The 24,523-nt window shown below is 32.3% G+C and overlaps 1 protein-coding gene across 1 annotated transcript in view; it reads right to left on the bottom strand.

The window, feature by feature from the left end:
- LOC145249596 (inter-alpha-trypsin inhibitor heavy chain H3-like) overlaps positions 1–24,523 on the bottom strand; it is a 269,537-nt gene that overhangs the window by 49,513 nt on the left and 195,501 nt on the right. The window contains exons 7-8 of the mRNA XM_080111304.1: positions 17,793–18,160; positions 15–356 (exon numbers count right to left, since the gene is read on the bottom strand). Of these exons, the coding sequence (XP_079967430.1) occupies positions 15–356; positions 17,793–18,160 (710 nt within the window). The remainder of the gene's footprint in view (positions 1–14; positions 357–17,792; positions 18,161–24,523) is intronic.

The raw sequence follows: 24,523 nt of genomic DNA, 5'->3' as shown, positions 1-24,523 counted from the left end.
AACGAATGACTTACTTTTAATGATAATTCCAACATCTGCTTGGATATTTTTTCCCTTTCGTCCTGGCTTTTGGCTGCTAGGCGTTGATCCTCCAGTTGCTTGATGGTCAGGTAGGCCCATAACTTTTCAGGTAAGGCTTGAATGTCGGCATCGGTCATTAGGCCAATCCCTCGGCTGGAGTTGCGTATATTGATTTTGGCTACGGGATCAATCTTACCCAGTGATCCTTTATTCGTACTGCCGCCGACATTTAAAGAAACATCAGTGGAATTATCCGAAAGTTTCCCAGCGACAACCATTTCGGTTCCATTGTAATAGTTATGGAAATTTCGATTGGTCAGAGTATCATTGTCTACCTGCAAAAACAAAGTTAATTTTAAATACCAAGCTTTTATCCTCCTTAAAAATGAGATCACATTGCAAAAAGCGTATTATTATTATTATTATTATTATTATTATTATTATTATTATTATTATTATTATTATTATTATTATTGTTGTTGTTGTTGTTGTTGTTGTTCGGTAGAAATGAAAAGGAAATGGAGAGACTGGTAGAACTTGTTGGGACATACTCAAAAGACATTGGGATAGAGTTTAGGATTAGTCAATGTGCTGTGCTGATGGTGAAAAGAGGAGTAAAGGTTCATTCGAATGAAATAGTGCTGCCAAATAGAGAAATCATGAAGGAAATACAGGGTATACGCATTTGGGAGTGTTGGAGGGTGTAGGCATCATGAACAGAGAAATGAAGGAGAAAGTCAGGAAGCAGTATCTTAGAAGAGTGAAACTAATTGCAAAGTCGAAACTGTATGGAGGCAATCTAATAAAAGCAGTAAATGCATGGGCAGTCAGTGTTTTGAGATACAGTGCGGGAATTTTAGAATGGTCTGACAAGGATTTGCATGTCATGAGTTTCCTGGTTTTCTGGTCGAGTTGTCTCAGTTCTTCTTTTGTCCACCCTATAAACGGTCGAGAGTATCTTACTAGTGATAATGTCCATGTATTTATACCTTTTATTAGGTTTCTGTTATGTAATTTCGTTTCCATGAGTTTTCTTGTTCTCCTGAGGTATTCCTTTCCAATTTTCTCTTTCATTTCTGTTGCTCTGATGGTGTCCGCTTCCAGAATTCCCAAGTATTTATAGTCATCTTGTTCCCCTAGTGCCCTCATTTCTGTTTGGTTGGGTAGTTCCATCCCTTCTTTAGTTTCCAGTTTCCCCTTTCTTATAACTAGTTGTGCGCACTTTTCCATTCCAAATTCCATTTGGATATCTTGGTTAAAGATCCTGGTAGTGTTAATTAGTGTCTCTAGCTTTCAGTCCTTGCAAAAAGTTTCAGATCGTCCATGTACATCAGGTGGTTCATTTTTTTCCCTCTGTATTGGAGAACTTGTATCCGGTTTGGCACTTTCTCAAAATACTGTTCAAGGGCATCATGGCCATGATGAACAGTAGAGGTGATAGTGAGTCTCCTTCGAAGATGCCTCTTTGTATGTTATCATTATTATCTATATATTAATACGATAGCGTGTGTGTTCTTTTGTGTGTCACGCTTACATCCGGGTCGTTTAATTGTTATGTACTCCTATTTCTTGTCATAAATAATTTTACCAAGCATCCTTCATAAGTTTTAGTTTCAGTTTCGACTATAGGTATATGTCACTGAAATAATCTATTTCTTTTATACATAATTTTATCAAGAATTCTTCATAATGTTTGGTTTCGGTTTCGATTATGGCTGAAAGAACTCAAGTTATATATATATATGAATATATATATATATATATATATATATATATATATATATATATATATATATTCATAAGTTTTTATTTTGGTTTCGATTCAAGCTAATGCAACATACACCTCCAAATACCCGACTTGTCATATGGACATATTTTTTATTTTTGAAATCGCCACTTTTATAACATATAAAATCGATAGAATATTAACTCTAAAATAATATATACGAAATCTGCAAGAATTAAAATATAATATTAAAGTGTACTTTACGACTGGGCTTTACCAGGCGTTCGTGCTATCTTAGATAAATACTTTTGCAGTTTTAACAAAAGAGGTACACTAATATCAGAGCGTCTCCATTTACACTGAACATCTACAGAATGCCAACATCAATATATTACATATGAATGAGTCTCCTGTGGAATTTTCACAGGTCCCGCTAGTTATTATTATTATTATTATTATTATTATTATTATTATTATTATTATTATTATTATTATTATGTACTCACTAGGAGTTCTCACTCAATTGATAATAACGGGTGATAAAAAAGCAGTGGCGTAGCTAGAGGGGGCGGGGGCGGTCTTCCCCGGGTGACAGCAAAGGAGGGGTGACACAAAAGAGTGGTGACAAAATTTTTCAACCAGGCTAAGGTGCGAAAATAATCTGAAAATATGATTTATTTATCATCATATTATGTAAAATTTTTGATATTTTCTAAAATATCAGAAACTCTTACATTTTTTTTAAATTAATAACTGAATAATATTTTTGCCGATGTTTATTGAAAACTTTAAACCCTGTATTTTTTGTAGGGTTTAATACATCTGAATTCATTTGATGACACTCATTTCATTTTCTTTTAACTGTGAAAAATTTATATATATATATATATATATATATATATATATATATATATATATATATATATATATATATATATATATATATATATATATATATATATATATATATATATATATATATATATATATATATATACACATACACACACACACACATACGGCATAATCGCGTTGACACATCGCATTGACACACCGGTTCTCGTCAGATTACCGAAGTTAAGCAACGTTGAACCTGGTTAGTACCAGACGGGTGTCCATTTGGGAATTCTAGGCGCTCTATGTGCTCTCAGCTTATCTCGGAATTTGTTTCCAGTTGTTTTGTGCATACACTTCACTTGTCACAAGAGATGTGTGGGTGGGGGATTGCGCACATCCTGTCACAAAAATTTCACGCGGAGTCACCCCTCCGCGGGTATCCCTAGTCTGTCAAAGACTGAAGGAGCCTGTTTATATATCTATCTAACTATAAAAGTGAAAGTGTCTGTCCGTCTGTGTGTGTACATTTCCCTACGCAATAACTCTGTCAATTTTTAGTTTACATACTCGAAATTTGATATACAGGGTACTGAGATTTGGGAAAATCGATGTCATCGGTTTTTGGCCAGAGATTTGGCGATTAAGGGGTCAAAGTTCAAATATTTTACTTTTGAGAACTCTATCAAACTACTTCGACAATTTTAGGTCTACACACTTGAAATTTTAGATGTGGGTTTCTTGGACATAGATCTAACTTAATAACTTGATTTGAGCTTAAAACAATAAATTTTAAGGAGTCATAATAGGGGTCAAAGTTAAAAGAAATTGACCGCTTTTTTTTTTTTTTGCTCAGCATACACCTCCAAATACCCGGGTAACGCCGGGCACCCATGCTAGTATATCTATAAAAGTGAAAGTGTCTGTCTGTATGTGTATGTTTGTGTACATTTTCATACGCAATAGCTCTGTCAATTTTAAGTCTACAGACTCGATATTTGATATATAGGGTACTGAGATTTGGGAAAATTGATGTGACCGGATTTCGGCCAGAAATTTGGTGATTAAGGGGTCAAAGTTCAACGATTTGACTTTTGAGAACTCTACCAAACTCCTCCGACAATTTTTGGTTTAAACACTTGAAATTTTAGATATAGGTTCCATGGACATGGATCTAAATTAATAACTTGATTTGAGCCCAAAACAATAAGTTTTAAGGGGTCATAATAGGGGTCAAAGTTTAAAAAATTAACCGCTTTTTTTTCTGTTTTTTTTTTTTTTTTTTTTTGCTCAACGTACACCTCCAAACACCCGGGCAACGCCGGGCACCCATGCTAGTATATAAATACATATATATATATATATATATATATATATATATATATATATATATATATATATATATGTATAAATACATATATATATGTATAAATACATATATATATATATATATATATATATATATATATATATATATATATGTGTGTGTATATTTTTACACAGTGATCACCACTTATCAAGACCCGGAAGCCACTCAGGGATAAGTGTTATTGCAAGTACATTACGTTAGTGTGGAGATTTTGATGAAGTGTTTATTTAAGGGGGCGGATCATTAGGAATTTGTTAACGTTGGACTTGAACACATCCAAGTTGTAGTCCGGTGGGAAGCAGGCAGACAGAACAGAGTTCCACAGGCGTGCAGTTCTAAGAAAGAAGCTTTGTTCATGGAATCCGCGTTTTGATTTAGGCACAGATATAGAGTGGGGGAAATTTTTCACAGTGGATTCAGCTAGACGGGCGTTTTTCGTGAAAGATTGGCGAGGGGGGACCAGAGATTGGAGTTCAGACGAGCACCTGCCATGGAAATAACGATAAAACAAGGATAGGCTCGAAACGTCTCTTCTGAGGGAGAGAGGTTGCAGGGTAGAGAAAAGGGCATCCCCCACTAAGCCACGAAATCTATTTTGTACTCTGTCAAGGCAGGATAGGCTGTTTTTAGCAGCTCCTGCCCAGATATGGACACAGTATTCCATCCTTGGACGTACTTGGCTTTTATATAGATAGAGAATTGCATCAGTAGTGAGATATCTTCTGGGGCGGTAGAAGGATCCCACCATCTTTCCAGCGACCTTGGCAACAGACTTGATGTACGTGTTCCATTTCAGATCAGGAGTAAAGGTCAAACCCAGAAGCTTGTCAAAACACGGGGCCTCGCCCAGACGAGAGCCATCCATCACAATTGATGCCAGATGGGGATCAGAGCGTTGATGATGTAATGATAGGAGTTTGGTTTTGGGTGCATTAAAGGTAACCAGCCACATCTTCCCCCCACTATATATATATATATATATATATATATATATATATATATATATATATATATATATATATATATATATATATATATAAAGTGTCGTGTCTAAGGGGAACGGTCCGGGTGACAGCAAAAGAAGGGTGACATAATGTCAGTGGGGTGAGATTTGAGCGGACCGCCCCGGGTGACGTTTAATCTAGCTACTCTACTAGATAAAAGCTGAACAAAAGACAATTTCAAAAGACAGCAAAAACGCGCACGTAAAATTATATCTCTATCTCTACTATTATATAAAAGTCACTGTGTGTGTGTGTGTGTGTGTGTTTTCCTTTCTCATAGGTTCCGAAACTATATAAACTATATAAAATATATCACTATTCAAGTGTTTGCTCATATTATTTACAGAGATAAATAATATGAATTATTTTATTTAAATAACTAGCTTGACGTCCGTCATTGCCCGGTCGTGCAATACGCTTAAACATTATATTTTTAATTTATGCAGATTTCGTATGTATTATTATAGAATCAATCCTCTATTGATTATTATATATTACGAAGAATAATTTGCCCGAGGGACTAATCCGCAAAAAGAAGAATAAATAAATAGAATAAATAAATAAAATAAATAAATAATAATGATAATGTAGTTCATCAATTTCCGTCTGTGTTTGTTTACAATATCACGTCAGCTGATAGTAGGACTTAACGATGAATGCCTTGGAAACTCATTTCTGATTAATGCTTAGTTTTAAACTATGCAAACAATGACATGAGTTGCGGCGATTTTAAATGGTACCACTTCTTTTATAATACATTGAATGCATTAATTAGAAAAAAAAATTAATAAAATGGTGAGGTATTTGACTTGAACACAGGATCATTCGATCTATAGTCGAATGCTCTACCACTGGGCTATGTTTTCAGATGTTAACAACTCTGGGTTTTTTTCTGAGAAGAAATTATTTGTTTTATTAGATTTTATTATCTCCGTTGCCGATGCAACCTAAAATATTTCCCTGTACAAATTATTTTTTATCTATAAGAAAAACTATTTTTAAAATCGGATTTTTTCGATTTTCGATACTTATCGAACGAATTTCTGTATAAAACATATCTCAGAACACTTCCAGACAGATAAATTATCTTTATGTGAAATTTGCAAAAGACAGACTCAGCCGTTTCGAAACCTATAAGGAAGGAAGGAACAAACACACACACACATACAAACTGACTTTTATATAATAGTATAGATATGCATTAGAGTTCCTGTTAGGGATACTCCTGAGTTCCATAAATCTAATGATTCTGGATTTAGTATAAAACATGTGATACATATATTAATATTTTGGAACATACATTATTTTTTAAAATTATTTTAACACAAAACAGATCATTAATTAAAATACATTAATGCACAGCACAGTGTGTGTGTGTGTGTGTGTGTGTGTGTGTGTGTGTGTGTGTGCGTGTGTGTGTGTGTGTGTGTGTGTGCGCGCGCGCGCTTGATTATTCCCTGCGGAGATGAAACCTAGGCGCCTCTGTTTAGCTTAAATGTCAAAAATATATTTTCATACTACCGCGTATTGCGCCCTGTCAAAGCAAATGTTGAATCTCTGTGCATATGTCCTATCACCTTATAATAGTAGATGTGTATATACATAAAATAATAATTGTTTATAAAATATAATTTCATTTAAGCTTTAATTTATAAAGCAATACATATGCTGATCCCCATTTGGGGGTACCAAATTGGTGAAAGGGAAAATTATCCCCAACTCGTAAAAAATGCACTGTCGTATAAATAATTGAATTCATTCGAAAAGTGTGGCAAACGAAAACAAACAACATCTGCATAAAATAATAATAATGTACGAGAAGCGTCCCAAAAGTAATGTCTCTTCCTTTTTTATTTCGCTTGATTGAGCAAAGAGGATTGCGAAGGGCATTGCTATGATGATTGAACTTATGCATTCATGACCTGAAAGTTTCATTTCTCTATTGCAGATATTGAGAGTGTGAGACTTTAAAAAAAAAATGCCGTGGAAGCCGAAATGTGTCAGAGAATTCCTGGTAAAAGTTCATTGAAAATAATGGTAACTATATAGAAATACAACACCGCGAGCACAAAAGATTGATCGTTTCAATGGTACCACTCCCGTCTTCGTAGCTTTTCAACTTTTTAGTTGAAAAATAGAAGTCTTTACTATTGGAACGACTTGTGGGGGTGGTTATCATTCGTTATAAAGGTTACATTTCTAAATTTAATAGCTTAAACGTAGCTGACAACAATGCACATCTCATATTTTTATAACTTTCATGTAAATTAGTCATCAAGAGTTCATTCCCTTACATTACGCTTTGCGAGTTATTTCCCTTGTTCAAAAAATTGTATTGTTTTGTATTTTACGTTTGGCGACATAATTTATTTTAAATGAAATTCATCAAAAGTAATTTACTTTGGTTTATGAAGCATTTGTTATATATTTGCATTACAAAATCAATATTTAATATTTACTATACGTTATAAGCCTTTCGTAAATGTCCATCTTGGACAATGCCCTAAATTACCGTCGCTAAGAATTTTTCAATTTTACGAAAAGGCAGATAACTCTTGTCTGTCTAGACGTCGGTCTAAATTCAAGGAGCTCGTTATTTTAAACCAAGTACAGTAGGGACTGCCAAACGATTGTGAAGATTGGACCGCATGTTTCCGTGACGTCAGATTTATGTTAACTATACGAAGTATGGAAAAGCAGAAGCGACTTAATAATTTTTTTTAAACCTTTGTTTATCTTCTTCAAACTGCAATTAGTAATTAATCTTTGTTATAATTTTGTTAGGTTTTAAGATTTACACAGTTTTAATGATTAATAATATTATAAACATTTGTATATTAAATATGAAATACGGTTTTACTGAATGTTCTTTTGGTTAACTACGGGCTTCCATATTGTGTTCGGTAAAAAGAGACAAACAAAATATGATGGGGGGCTACAAAATGCTTAATATTTGTGCAATAATATTTTCAAATTGGTTTTATTCTGGTGATAAAATAGCTGACAAGAGTCATGTTTATATTAAAACTTAATTTTAAAAAATTTAAACACAATTAATTAAAAATCTATGTTGTAACGGAACATTTTGAAATAATGAAATTTTAATCGTTTTAATCTTTTTAAAATTAATTAATGTTTACGAAGTTTCTTTTTCTTGGCAATTTAACGGATTATAGTATATATTAATTCGAAAAACCGCTATTTAAAAAAAAAAACATAATAATATTAAGTTTATATCAATTTTTTAATTGAAATTTCAAGGTAAATTTTTGTTCAATATGTGTATTTAAATTTTTAAAAAATAAATTTATTTTACTTATTTGAACTCTTATGTTTCATAATAAATAGAAATTTCTATAGATTTAAATATATTTTGTTTGAATTTTGAAAAATAAATATGGGGGTGGGAACACGCACTAAAATTATATTTCCCCTCGTATATTTTACAAAAATTGCATTTTATATGTAATTTCATTCTAAAATGGGTAAGTATCGAAAATTTCACGAAAATCTGACCATTAGTTGATTTTTGCTAGATTTATTAAATACGGGTATGTTTTCACGTTCGGAATGTCTACTATATGGGAACGTTATTTTAAAGCGCCAATTATGTAAACACAATTTTCATCTCGCAATTTCATTATTTTCGTTCGATGAAAAAGAAATTTTTTAATTATTACTGGTTTATTTTGCCCTTCTAATTTTAAATGGTACAAAGTTATACTGATAATATTAATTTATAATAAAGTTATATCGTGTTACATATAGGATGGGGTAATTCTGTGGTGACTTTTGGCAGTCCCTAAAGTACAGTAATATATAATTTATTCTTTTTCTTTTTCTTTTCATTCAAAATCTGAGCTAGACTTCCTTTAAAAAAAATACTAGACTTTTCACTAATCATTATTACTATTACTGACAAATTATTTAAAAGAAAATATACGCTCAGAAATTATTTTAAACAATTTTGGGTAACGTATACAACATTTTTCCTTGCCATTTGTGCCCTATTTGTGTTCAAAAATGTTTTATATCTAATATTTAAAAGAAGTTTTAAGCATTGAATGCAAACTTTTATTTCTATAAAAATCAATCAAAAAAAAAAAGTTTGGAAAAAAATTGTAACAAATTCAAACAAAAAATTAAATCTATAAAAATAAAAAAATAAAAAGTTTCAGCAGGCCAGGGTTGTTTAATCCAACAAATAAGACTGCCAAAAATGTTATCATTTTTATACATATTTCTTCATAAAAACTCAATTATGTAAGATTGGAACAGATCGTCTGAAGTTCTATATTGTCTTTTCATTTTTCGCTTTGCACGTGCCCATGTGTTCCCTATGTTTTGTACTTGGATGGAAGGATCCATGGGATCCATAAAATGTCGCTGGTATACCACACTATCATGTGTATATACGCCGGAATTAATTTGATCAAGTTGATCATACGAACGCCGTGCGTCGCTGATCATACGTGTACCACGTAATATCCACCGTCCAATAATTGGTTCTAAAGTTTGTCGCTTCCTATCCGATACTTACACCATCAAGCATCATCCACTTCCTCTTTCAATTGCGCCAAACTCCACAATGGAAATACTTATTTTTATCTATTTCGACCACGATGGGTTCACCATTATCGTCAGTACTACCAAATTGCTGTGCATTATTCTCTATAAATTCTTTGTACACATCGCTAATAAAATGACAAACGTCAACAAATGTATTTTTGTTACATCCAACTTCCCAGCATATATTACTTTGAGAATAGCCTCTGAACCACATCTAGAGTATTAAAATACGTTTTTGTAACTTCAAATGTCTTCTTTGGAAAAAATAGACCATTCAGTATGGATCGCGTAAAATTACAACTGTTGCACCGCCAATCGAAACTCATCAACATCCTGTGTGTAGGCATTTAACTTGCATAAGTTATTGCATAACCCACGATAGCAACGGTTGCGGATTAACTATAGCTTCGCCAAATAATTGGAAGTTTGTTATATATTGGTTGTTGATCCAATAATATCGGTAAAATGGAAATTATTCTCTAAAATTTGTCTATCACAAAAAATAACATCTGATAATTCGACGAGTCTATTAATTCTTGGCATTTTATCATTTTGAACACCCAGAACTATCGCTAAAAATAATTTTGAACACATGAGCACGTGCAAAACGAGAGATGAAAACATAATATAGCACATGCAAGGCGGGAATTCTAAAGACGATCCCTTTCAATTGAACTTTTTTCTGAAAAATTTACTATCCTGTCTTAACTTTTCTTCGCTTGAATTTGAACCGACGCTAATTTAGGACAGACAGAATTATCTGCCACTTGTAAAATTCTTAGCGACACTAATTTAGGACATTACCTCGATCTTGAGCATTTGTTTAGGTAATTATTTACGCTATAGAGTTTACTTCCTCTCACTAAAGATGGCTGCTTTGCTCAAAATGGATATTTACTTAAATTTTCAAAACTCTAAATATGTTAACTATTTATTTATTACAGGGTGATCACTATAAAAAATCGACAAATTTGAGGTTGTAAAGTTTATTAATTTTTTTTTTATTTAAATTTTATTGCGGCTGATATATTCACGTCTTTAATTCATACGAATCTGTAAGTGTATTATAATATTAGTATTTATAATATTATAATATTGGGAGTGACTAAGAAAGCAAATCCCAATGAAGTGGAAAATAGGGGGTAGCAATTAAAACTGTTTGCTTTTTAGCATTCATACGAATCGCATCTCGATAGAGAAAATCGGGCGATGAAGGAAATGAAAAAGAAAGAAGAAAAAAGAGTAAACCGAATGAACAAAGAAAGAACAGAAGAAGCTTATGATCGTTCGTCTTATACATTAATTCCGAATCCATCACAAAAGAAAAAAATGGTTGAATAAATGGTAAAAAAACAGTTTGTTTTTTTTATTAACTTTAAAAAATGAAACATAATAAATACAAATAAATTAAATAAATAGAAAAATGGCCGATGACATGTATACAGACAATAATGGCGGAAAAAAAGATAAAGTTTTGAAAGCCGGTTTATCATATTTTTTTGTAGATTTCCGACTACTTTTTTTATTCCAGTTTAAAGGTTAAAGCCTAAAGTTAATTTGAAAAAAAAAAAGAAAAAATATTTGTACACGTAAAAAAAATTTGTAATGAAAAATGTTTTCACGGCGTCATTCGGAAACTGACAAGTTGAGCTAAATGTTTAAGTTAAATAAATTCATTGTAAAAATCCCTTGAAAGATAAACATTACTGTTCTGGGTCTATTTCAAAGAAAATTAGTAAAACCCTAAGATATTAAATTGAATTTAAAAAAAAAAACAAAAAAAACACCCTGTTTGTACAAAAAATAGTTTAATTAACCCCCAAAAGCGAGAGATTATGGCTTTGCTCAAACAAAAACAAAAAACGTCAGGTAGTTGGAGGGAGGTAGGCAGTGCTTCTTTTTTCGTTTACCCCCCCCCCAAGCTATGCATCTGTACATTCCTTTCGTGAAGGTTTGTATAATTTTTACCATGTTTTTAAGTTTAATTATTTCTCTGTGTTCCTGCTTTTAAATTAATTTTTTTCAAGATTATATAAACAAATTATGTTACGCTGAAAGTTACACGTTATGTTATGTTACAGGTTATGTTATGTTACAGGTTATGTTACGCTGAAAGTTACACAAGGAAAATATTAGAATCTTACATATAAACATGACGCGAAACATGTAATCTAAGAAAAGTAGAAATATATTTTTACAATTGTATTTTTTTGTATGCAAATATTAAATAAACACTGTTTAATTCAATGATAATATCGGTAGTTCGAGAAATTAATTTTTCTTAGAGTTATATCGAATTTATTAATACGAACTTTAGGGGCTTTTTTTCGTAATTTTTCTGAAAAAAATATTTTTTCGTAATTTTTTTATTGTTACAATTTACGATGCTTTATTTTCATTTAAAAAAAAGCAATAATAAATTAATTCACATTTTTTTATTACTCAAACCCATTTAAATAAAATAACACAATTCCACTAAGATTTAGAAAAAAATTAATGATTTCATAGTATTCCGTGATCATTATTTGATAAATACTGTAAATTTCATTACAATTGGTTAATTTCCATATTTTGGGTGATTTTTTTAAGTAAAGGGAGGGGCCAAAATGTTTTTACATTTTGAACACGTACTTATGTATTACGCATTAGACTATTGTCAAATAAATCATGTCGAGTCAACCATTCCAATATCTTCATATTGTTGTTTTAGACAATGTCTTTTAAGCAATAACCTAGAAAACACGTGTTTAACAATTTTATCCATGATGTGAAGGAACATAATATAATGGGGACTTCAGATAGGTTACACCGTTTATTGTGGACGTCGTTAAAACAGGAAGTCACTTAGATCAGTAAATTGTTGGATGTTCTATTTTAGGGGTTCCAAATTGAGCGGAAGATTTTAAGAAAACGTAGAGTTTAGAGAAACATTTTTTATTGAAAAGCGTTCTTTTTCTTTTTGAAGTTTATAAGAAACAGTTTTGCGCGAGAGTGAGAGAAATGTTATATGATAAACAAAAAAATAATTAATTCAAAAGAATAAATTCACAAATATCGTTTACATATGTTTCAAATGAAAGTTTACATAGGAAAACATAGAATGTTTGTTAATATTTTTAGAATCATAGCAAAGAAATTGGTTCTATTTCGAACTAGCAGTTCAGCCCGGCTGTGCTTGGGCCCTATGTAATGTTAATTACTTTGTGTGCATATATATATATATATATATATATATATATGTGTGTGTGTGTGTGTGTGTGTGTGTGTGTGTGTGTGTGTGTGTGTGTGTGTGTGTGTTGATTAAAATTTCAAGTGTTTAGACCCCAAATTCGCGCAGGAGTTTGGTAGAGTCTGCAAAGGTCAACTTATTCAATTTTGGCCTTTTGGATGCAAAATTTTCCCCCCCAAAACTTATTTAAAAGCTTGCTTCATATTGGAATACACTTTATGTAAAACTTAAAATGTTTAGACCCAAAGTTGGCTGACTAGTTTGCTAGAGACCGCAAAGGTCAAATCTTTTGAACTTTAACCCCTTGGCAGCAAAATCTTCAGCCAAGAACCGATTAAAATCTTGCCCTATGTCTGAATACACTTTATGTAAAATTTCAAATGTTTACACCAAAAACTGGTCGAGAATTTTGGTAGAGACCACAGAAGTGAATTTTTTAAAACTTTGACCCCAATTTTAACCCCTTAACATTTATTGTTTTGGTCTCAAGTCAAATGATAAAGTTTGATCCCTGTCCAAAAAAAAACCTACATCTAAAATTTCAAGTGTTCAGACTTTAAATTGGCGGAGGAGTTTGGTAGAGTTTTCAAAGGTCCAATCGTTGAATTTCGACCCCTTGACAGCCAAATTTCTAGCCAAAAGCCGATTAAAATGATTTTTCTAAATCTTAATAACCCTTATGTCAAATCTCGAGTCTGTAGACTGAAAATTGACAAAGTAATTTGGTAGGGAAATGTACACACACAGACACACAGACATACACATGCAGACAGACAAGTTCACTTTTATAGATATATATATTCAACCTATTTTTTAACTACAAAATATATATATATATATATATATATATATATATATATATATGTATATATATATGTGATAACTTATGTGTATGTTGTTTATTTTATTTTGGTTAGACATTTATTTTGAAGTGAGCAAAATGTGCGGGATCTGCAGTTGCATTTATCTTGTTCGTTATTAGTATTTTTATTTTTAGTATGGTTGTCGTTGTCCAGAGTTGGTTTATTATATATATATATATATATATATATATATATATATATATATACATATATATATATATATATATATATATTATCATTATTATTATTATTATATTATATATATATAATAATAATAATAATAATAATAATAATAATATATATATATATATATATATATATATATATATATATGTATATATATATATATATATATATATAATAAACCAACTCTGGACAACGACAACTATACTAGAAATAAAAATAAAAATACTAATAATGAACAAGATAAATGCAACTGTAGATACCGCACATTTTGCCACTTCAAAATAAATGTCTAACCAAAAGCATAGTTTACCAGGCCACAATATTTGCGAAAGAAAACCCGAATAACAAGAAATATTGCGTAGGTATGACTACCTTAGATTTCAAAACCCGATATTATGAGCACAAAAGTACATTCAAAAATTAAAAAAACATCGAATGAAAACAACTCTTGTAAACAAATACTGGGAACTCAAAGAAAGCGTACATTCGCCGGTAGTCGAATGGAAAATAGTAGGACAAGCAAACACATGTAGAGATCTAGACGATCCATGTAGATTATGCCATGAAAAATTTGCTATCCTATACTTTAAAGAACTCCAACAGGATAAACTCTAGGATAGCGATACAAAATAACTTTAAAATTAACAATAGCAAAAGAAAATAAATAAATAAAATAAACACACATATACATAATCATATATATATATATATATATATATATATATATATATATATAAACTAACATAAAAAATTAACCTTGGTTTAAAATAGGCCAGAACACTAAATATCTACATTCCCCGCTAAAATAGCAAACACAAAGGAAGGGGTGAACCGGAGGTCAACTGGGCCTTTTTCCTGTAAGTGCCTGCTCATTGACTGATTAGGAAGGGTACGGTGGAAACTAGAAAGCTGATTGGCTAACTAAAAACTCAATAGCATGTGCGTATATAAAAACACGAGACAACCACAACTCCTCGCATGCCTGATGAATCCTAGCGTGGATGAAACGCTGAATATTCTGTGTAGCTTAATTGTCATATATATTTTATAGCTTACTACCTAGCTCTACTTACGTATTGAGCACTGTTGAAGTTTACGCATAAATTTATACTTTCGTATATTAATTTATGTGAGTAAAGAAAATAGTCATATATATATATATATATATATATATATATATATATATATATATATATATATACTTGTTTGCAATATTCCGAATTTTACTGGGTTTGCATAATTCAGTAAATTTTCATATACCAATTAATATTAAGCCAAAGAGAGATGACTTAAATTGTAAGCTACAAAATTATCATATTTAATCATTGATCATTCATATATTGTATTAACAAAAACTAAGACTTCAAAAAAAGAATTGATAGCAACAAAAACTGTATTTCATTGTAAGTTACAAACGCCATAATGTTTGAATTTGTCCAATTAGTCTTGAAACAATTGCAACTAACAATGAAATACACTATTTGCTGTTATCACTTCTTTTTTTTTTGAAGTCTTGATTTTTGTTAATACAGTATATATATGTGTGTGTGTGTGTGTGTGTGTGTGTGTGTGTGTGTGTGTGTGTGTGTGTGTGTGTGTGTGTGTGTGTGTGTGTGTGTGTGTGTGTGTGTAAGAGCAAATAGTTAATAAAACATGTTAAAAATCACTTTGAAAAAGAGTTAAAAACACATTTAATCTGAAAAGGAAACACTTAAGTGGATAGTCCTTAATCCGCGGAGTTTCGAAGAAATACTTTCCTTCTCATCAGAGGGTAGGAATTAGCAAAATGCGGGATCGGATTTTGCATACAAAAGTATTTGATGAAACTGCAAGTAAGTCAAAGATCTTACTTGATAACAAAAAGTGGAGCAGGGAACATGGTGAAGAAAAAGGTGATTTCACGTGAATGAACAGCCAGGTGAAAGGTAAGGTATCCAATGACGGTAAAATCCAAAAATATAAGTCAAAGAGAGTTGATTTAATTTTCCATTCGCACAATAAAAATCCAAGGAAATCGCGTGATTGGAAGATTAATTGTAATTTTTATTTTATATATATATATATATATATATATATATATATATATATATATATATATATATATATATATATATATATATATAAGTTTTGGTTTCTGTTGTTTCTGCACAATTAATTAACAAGAACACGAAAGTAAAGGTATACAATAATATAATAGGAAGAAAAGTTATATACATATTTACATGTCTTCAGATATACTTCAGTTGGAGATATTCCGGTAGGTGGCGTGTTGCATGTCTTACTGGAGGCAGCATAGGCGTCTTGCCTTTTTGGCGGTCGTTGCCGAACTCCCCCGGTATTGGTGATTGATACCTTTATATATCTTACTCACCCGCCTATGTTAATTAGTAGGCGTCTCCACAACACTTTCGGTTTCGATTCAAGCTGATGCGCCGAAGTCGTATGGATATATATATTTTTATATATGTTTGCAATCACAACTTTCTAATATATAAGAATCACTAGAAAATTAACACTATAATGATATATACGAAATCTGCATGAATTAAAATACCGTATTTAAGCGTAGTTTACGACTGGGCGCTACGCTAGCTTAGATAAATACTTTTACAGTTTTAATAAAAGAGCTACAAGACGTCTCCAACATCAATATATCACATATGAAAGAGTCCGCTGTGCAATTTCCGTAGGTGCCGCTAGTAAAACGTAACATTTGATTAAAATGTAGGTTTTTACTAAAAATGTACAACCAAAATTATGTCCGATCAATATATGACTGACTGCTCCTACTGTTTGTCATATAAAAACAACGTGTAAATTTGGTTAAATCAGCAGCAGCCAAATCGGACAATTTAGTCGTGCCGGATTTTGGTCGGATATATGGGAGATTGTACGACTAAATAATGTGCGATTATTTTCTCCTGCTGTTGTTTTGCTATTAAATCAACTTTTACACGAACGAACGGTTTATCAGCGCAAAATATTGTAAAAATCTGTTTTAGTATTACTAAACTAAGCAATAAAATGAATTTACTCACAAGTTTTAGTGTACAGATTATATTTGGCAAATATATTTTTAGATTCATATAAAAAGTATTATAACATTTTTTTTTAAATATTCTCTCTTAAGGCACACAATAAATAGATACATAAATATTTATTTACACAATAAACTCCTTAAAAATTGAAACCATTTTTCCCCTCAATTCCATGCGCCACTTTTTTTCTCATTAAAAATCTTTGAAAAAAATAAAGAATTTTATTTTTAGATTAGTTGTACTATAGTCGGTAATGATAAGAATTTCTACTGTTTATAAAGATTTTCTAGTGTTACATTGTTATTGTGTTACAAAATTCAAATGTTTAAAGCGAAAAATCACTTGTAAACTTTAATCTGCCAAGAAAACTCTCGGCTGAAATTGTAACTGTGGCTAAACTTGGATTGTTTTTTTATTTCAATAATAAAGAAATAAATTTGTTTATTATTATTTTCACAAAGATAAAAAAAAAAAAAAAAAGAAAAACGTGGCACAAACGTCGAAAAAAAAAGGTCTCAATCTTTAAGAATTTGCTGATAATAACCGCGATTAAGTCGTTTTATTGTTTACTTTAAAAATATTTTTTACACTAATTGACTCAATAGATAGATCGCCCGTGTAGGAAGAAATATTTGATAAATATCGTGAGTTTTCTTTTAGTAAATATCTTTTTTAATATGGACTTAAAAAATATTTGTCAAAAGTAACCTCTCCAAACTTCAGAATAAATTCGTTTCATTGTTTATTACAAGACTGTTTTACGATATTTTACGCTGACGGACCCAGTCGATCGCCTCTGTCGAAGTTGCTTTATTCAGCAGCAGCAGCAGCAATTCGTCGGACATTGATTGTACATAATTTTTAGTACATATTTAGTAAAACCGTTAAAATTTGCGGTTCCACCTTAAATTTTAAGCGTCACTCCTGTTCCATAAAGTACTGAAATTTCTTACATGGTTCCCCAAATAGTTGAACTTAAGGTCAGCAATGAGGGCGGCCGATATTTCATCGTAGAAATCTTTCAGTTGCAACGAGGTGTCCGAAGCCTGGTAAATGCGTCGAGCGATGGCGTTGTTTCGAAGGGAAAGTCTCTGCATCAGGTCAAAGTCGGCGTCTGCTCCAAACGACAAGCCGAACACAGGGATGCCATGTCTGTTCACCTTGTCGACGTTAGACAAAATCTTCGCCTTGTTTATCTCGCCCTCGGTCGCATCGCCATCGGTCAGAAATACAACAATTGTGGTTCGTGTCTCGTTCACAGATTCGCTGGTTTTTGACATCATTTTTAGACCCTCCACCAAAGCATCGTTGATATTCGTAACTGATCAGATCGGAAAAATAAAACAAATAATTAAAAAAAAAAAAAACGAAAACAGTGTTAATCACATTTTCATCGGTAATTATTAAGGTGAATTTTTACTTTCTTTCCACCTTAACACTCACATTTAAAGTGACTACTTTTACTGGGTTTTGGATATGCTGAAAAGGAATATCACATTTAAATTTTCCGCAGATAAGTAGTTTTCTGGATATTAAGATATTTTTCCAATGTACTACGTAATGTCAGTGCGTTCACCATTCTTAACATGGGGAAGAGCTCCTGTTTTTCAACAGGCAAGTGCATTAGTGCTTTTCAGCTGGGGAAACATGGCCACCAGTAAAGATATAATGGATTACATTGGATAATAAAGGACTTAATCTCAAGAAAATTACTTATCTGCACCAAATTTAAATGTTATATTCGTTTTCAGCATACCCGAAAACCACCAAAAGTCGCCATTTTAAAAGTAAGTGTTGGGGTGGAAAGAAAGTAAAAAAACACCATAATTAGAATTCGGTAATTCTAATTATGGTATTTTTTACTTACATAAATTATTTTAAAGGAAGTTATTTTACGGAAGTTATTTTACGGAAGTTATTTTACGGGAAGTTATTTTACGAAAGTTATTTTACGGGAAGTTATTTTACGGGAAGTTATTTTACGGGAAGTTATTTTACGGAAGTTATTTTACGGGAAGTTATTTTACGAAAGTTATTTTACGGGAAGTTATTTTACGGGAAGTTATTTTACGGAAGTTATTTTACGGAAGTTATTTTAAAGGAAGTTATTTTAAAGGAAGTTATTTTACGGGAAGTTATTTTACGGAAGTTATTTTACGGGAAGTTATTTTACGGAAGTTATTTTACGGGAAGTTATTTTACGGAAGTTATTTTACGGGAAGTTATTTTACGGAAGTTATTTTACGGGAAGTTATTTTACGGAAGTTATTTTACGGGAAATTATTTTACGAAAGTTATTTTACGGGAAGTTATTTTACGGGAAGTTATTTTACGGGAAGTTAGTTTAAAACTTTATTTGTTTTACCTACTCATTTGTAAAATAGTTGCTTTAAAATTAATATTTAAAAATTAATAAATAATCAACAAATAGAAGAACATGCGGCATAATCACGTTTGACACACCTGTTCCCGTCAGATCACCGAAGTTAAGCAACAATGAGTCTGGCCAGTATCAGATGGGTGACCATTTGGTCCTTCCAGGTGTTGTATGTGCTCTCCGCTTATCTCGGCATTGTTTCCAGTCGTCCTGGACTTCTCCTTGCCACTGGACTCAAGCAGTGCCGATTTAGGAGAGGCGCGGTTGAAGATTGCGCGCCTCTTGCCACACAATTACGCACGTAGCTGCCCTTATAGGGGGTATCCTTTGTCTTTCGAGACTGAACGGAGGCATAATAGAAGAGTTCTAATTATCATTTATGTTAATATTTCTAAATAATAAAATATATAAATAACTACATGGATAATAAATAAAATAATTTTATTTTCTTCATCATGCCATGGTCATAACAACCATTATAAATAGACAGAGTCTACGTAGCAAATTAGCGAATGCATAAAACTTGGGAACATCATAATGACAGTGATACATGTTCATTTACATAGTTCTGAGGCAGCAGATCAGGACTGCAGAACATTATGCAAAAGGAGATCGCTGGTAAATTTCTGAGTAAGCACCGGTGTGATTATGCAATAGGTCTAATGTGAATGTATATAGTCGCAGGTTTGGTCTCTTCAGCCGCAGCACAGGACGAAATTTAAGCATTGCAGTGGGCCAAGAACCATAAACTAATATGTAGGCAACAGATGCAACTGTCACATTAAGGCGAGTAGAGAGCAAATCTAATCCAAGCAGATAAAATACACCAGAGGGAACAGGGTCGCGGCATGGAATATCTAATATATATCTGATGTCACGATGCTGTAGACACTGAAGAGAATCAGAGAACACTCTGTCAACTTTGGCGAACATTAGGGACCATATAAACTGAAAACTAAATAAAATAAAAAAATACATACTATATAAAAAAATAATAAATAAATGAAATAAAATAAATAAATAAAATGCTTTTATATGCATTTGTTTTAGTATTTCTAAATAATAAAATAGATAAATAATATGAAAGAATAAAATATAAATACATAATAAATATAAAATAGAAAGCTTCTAATTTTCATTTGTTTTAATATTTCTAAATTTGTATCAAAAAATATTTAAAAAATAAATTTAAAAAGCTTACGTAGAAAACGATTTAAATATTCATTTTTTCTAATATTTTTAATCGACAATATATATATATATATATATATATATATATATATATATATATATATATATATATATATATATATATATATATATATATATTGTGACATAATCCTTAAATTGGATTATGTATTTAAAGAAAATTTCCAAATTTGTTTTAAGCTGACGAAAAATGTGTCGGGTTTTTTTTTTTTTTTTTTTTTTGTCACCGAGGCAAAATGAACATGGAAGAGAAAGAGAGAGAGAGAGTATAGAAGTAACAGAGAGAGGTGAGAAAGACGTTCAGCGGGTGAATCAGCAAGTGACACGCTTTTTGACCCCTGTTAGTTACTAAGCGAACAAAGAGAAGGATAAGAAAACTACGGAGAATAGAGAGGGAGAGAGGGAAAAAGATACAGTTTGGTACATACGCTCCGCCGAGCCGCCATGCCGGACGGACGTGAAAAATTCCTATCCCGACAAACGAGAGAAACAAGAACGAACCGACGTCGTCGAAATGTAGAATGTCGACTCTACGAACATGAGGGACACGGCGTACCAAAAAGAAAATACAGCGAAGAATAACCAATACAAAAAGAGATAATGCCGACGATAAAATGATGAAGAAGCGGCGAACTTTACAAATATGTTTTCGAATTATGGACTAACAAAGAGACGGATATTGAAGACATTCATTTTAACCAACCGCCCGAAAAAAAAGGAAAAACTGTGAGTCCCCTCTCTATGCATACCTCTCTTGTATATTAAGGTGGCGAGTTCATTTTGCCATTGTTTTGTTTGGCTTCTATATTTTTGTATCGATATATTTCTCGTCGGCATTTTCAGATAGTAGATTAAGATACCCCTTCCACATACTGGTAATTTGTTGTTTTTAATTTTTGTTAATCTCATCCTCACTACCGCAGTTTAATTTTTTATGATAAAATTAACTTTGATACGTTATTGATGGTGTCCGTGTTCGTTCTTTCTCGCATGCTCCTGTATTCGTCCTCGTGTCTCCTTCCTTTTTATACCGTTGTCACAATGTGCGACAAATATTTGTTCTTTTCCTAAATTTTCTAAATATCCATTTGTTTTCTTTTTATCTACACCCCTTTTTATCGCATGTGTTACAATTTATATATATATATATATATATATATATATATATATATATATATATATATATATATATATGGCATTTAAGCTACACTGAATATTCTGCGTTTCATCAACTCTAGGATTCTTCAGGCTTATGCGAGATTTTTGTGGTTATTTCGTGGTTTTATATACGCACTTACTATTGAGTTTTTTGTCAGCCAATCAGCTTTCTAGTATCCACCGCGCCTTTCCTAATCAGCCAATGAGCAGGCACTTACAGGACAAAGGCCCATTTGACCTCCAGTTGACCGTTCATTTGTGTGTGCTATTTAGCCTAAATATCTAGTGTCTTAAACTGTTTTTAATCTAAGTAACTTTTTTATATGTTAATCTATATATATATATATATATATATATATGCATACATATATATGTGTGATAGTTTATGTATATGCATGTTCATTTATTCATTTTTGTAGCTTTATCCTAGAGTAAATTTTATTCTGTGAACACAGTTGTTCGCTATTTCTTTCCTACAGTTTAATAGATGTTGGGGTTCCTTAAAGTATGGGATAGCGAATTTTTCATGAAGGCATAATCTACATGGATCGTCTAGGTCATTACATGTGTTTGCTTGTCTTATTATTTTCCATTCGCCTACCGGCGAACGTCTGCTTTCCTTGAGTTCCCAGTATTTATTTGCTAGTGTTGTTTTCATATGGTGTTTTTTTTATTATTGAATGTATTTTTGTGATTATAATATCGAGTTTTGAAATCTAAGGAAGTCATACCTACGTAATATTTCTTGTTATTCGGGTTTTCTTTCGCAAATATTGTGGCCTGGTAAACTACGCTTTTGGTTAGACATTTATTTTGAAGTGGGCAACGGGCCATTTGAAAACAATGGAAGCCAATTCTGCCAAAATGTGAACGCAGGAAAAACAAAAACAGAATGACCAACCCAACAGAAACAAAACTCTACTGTAGTAAGATATGGGAAGAATGACAGGATCACAACAGAAATGCCGAATAGCTAAAAGACATAGAAGAAGAGTTACAACAAATCAAAAAGGAACAGAGAATGAAATTAGCAAGGAAATCCTAAAGAAAACCATAGAAAAAAATGGCAAACTGGAGAACATCAGGGCACGGCGGGATACATGCGTACTAGTTCAAAAACTTCACAACATTACACGAAAGACATGAGAGGATGTATGCAGGAAACAAATGTGCCAGTTTAGATGACAAAAGGCAGAACCGCACTGATACAGAAGGGCACAGAGAAAGGAACAGCCCCCAACAACTATAGGCCTATCATGTTCTTACCCACGACGTGGAAAATACTAACAACACAACTGAGGGAACAAATTTACCACTCCCTGAATAATCGTGGACTTCTCTCCGAAGAAAAGAAAGAATGCCGGAAAGGAAAAAGAGGAACACATGATCTGCTATACATAGATCAAAAGATCCTAAAAGAGGTAAAAAGAAAAAAAACGGAGAAAATTTAGCCATTGCATGGATCAACTACAAAAAAGCGTACGACAGGATCCCCCAAAGCATGAATAATAGAATGTTTATAATGTATAAAATACCAGGCAGGATCATCAACGTGATTGAAAATGCAATGAGAACATGGACAACACGTAACAGAAATCAACATGCAAAGAGGCATCTTCCAAGGAGATTCACTATCATCATTGCTGTTCATCATAGCCATGATGCCCCTGAACAATATACTGAAAAAGTGCCAAGCTCGATACAAGTTCTCTAATACAGAGGAAAAAATGAACCACCTGATGTACATCGACGGTCTGAAACTTTTTGCAAGGACCGGAAAGACACTAATAAACACTAGCAGGATCTTTAGCCAGGATATCCAAATGGAGTTTTGCATGGAAAAATGCGTACTGCTAGTTATAAGAAAGGGAAAACTGGAGACAACAGAAGGCATGAAACTACCCAACCAAACGGAGATGAACGCACTAAATACCTGGGAGTTCTGGAAGCAGATACCATCAAACCAACAAAAATGAAATAGAAAGTTGGAAAGGAATACCTCAAGAGAACAAGAAAACTCCTGGAAACTAAATCATATAGCAGAAACCTAATAAAAGGTATAAATACATCGCAGTATCACAAGTAAGATACTCTGGACCGATCATAGGGTGGATTACAGAAGAACTGAGACACATCGATCAGTTGGTTGGTTGATTGGTTTTTGTATTACGGCATATCAACCCTTTTCGGGTTATTTAATGCCGAATCCAAAGATTTTGAAGAAAAAATTTTTTAATAGAATATATTTGTTGTTTTCACGTCGGTTTCTATTCAACCCATAGTTGGGACCCTAACAAGTACTACCATTTCGGGTCAAAGTGGACCTGGGAGCAATGGTAATTAAAGGGTGGCTCCACACTCCCCAAAGCCCACAAGCTGGAGCCTCACCACTGGATATAGTTTAAGGTCATATCCAGGACCCCCATTGAGGGACTTTTACCCTCTGCAGGGGGGGGGGCAGTCGGCGTATTCTAATGCCCCACCGACAGGGCCACAAATCGATCAGAAGACCAGGAAACTCATGACCATGCACAATGCATTACACCCAAAGGACGATGTTGACTGACTCTACGTGAAAAGGAAAGAAGGCAGTAGAGGACTATGGAATAAAACACCACTGGACTAATTTCCAACTGACTACAACATGGTCGAGTCATTTTCTTGGATAACAAATTCTACTTATGCTACCCAGTGTTGCCAATGTGCTCATGGTGTTGTTCATTGTCCTTCTAACAACATTTAATTCTTAACACCAGGACCGTGATAATGGGGACCCATTAGTAAAAACCACGAGAAATTATGATTTTAAACAAAAATAATTCGCTTAGAATTAATGCCAAAGTTTTTAATATTATAAAAATGATACTTAGTTAAGCATATATATTTATGTAATAATGTTTTATGCAATTATGTTTTATTATTTTATTTAGATATATACTA

Source organism: Euprymna scolopes, chromosome 28 (assembly GCF_053919585.1).
Source record: "Euprymna scolopes isolate OS-2025 chromosome 28, ASM5391958v1, whole genome shotgun sequence".
Taxonomy (NCBI): domain Eukaryota; kingdom Metazoa; phylum Mollusca; class Cephalopoda; order Sepiida; family Sepiolidae; genus Euprymna; species Euprymna scolopes.
Note: the sequence above shows the minus strand (reverse complement) of the source record. Positions and strands in the feature narration are given on the sequence as shown.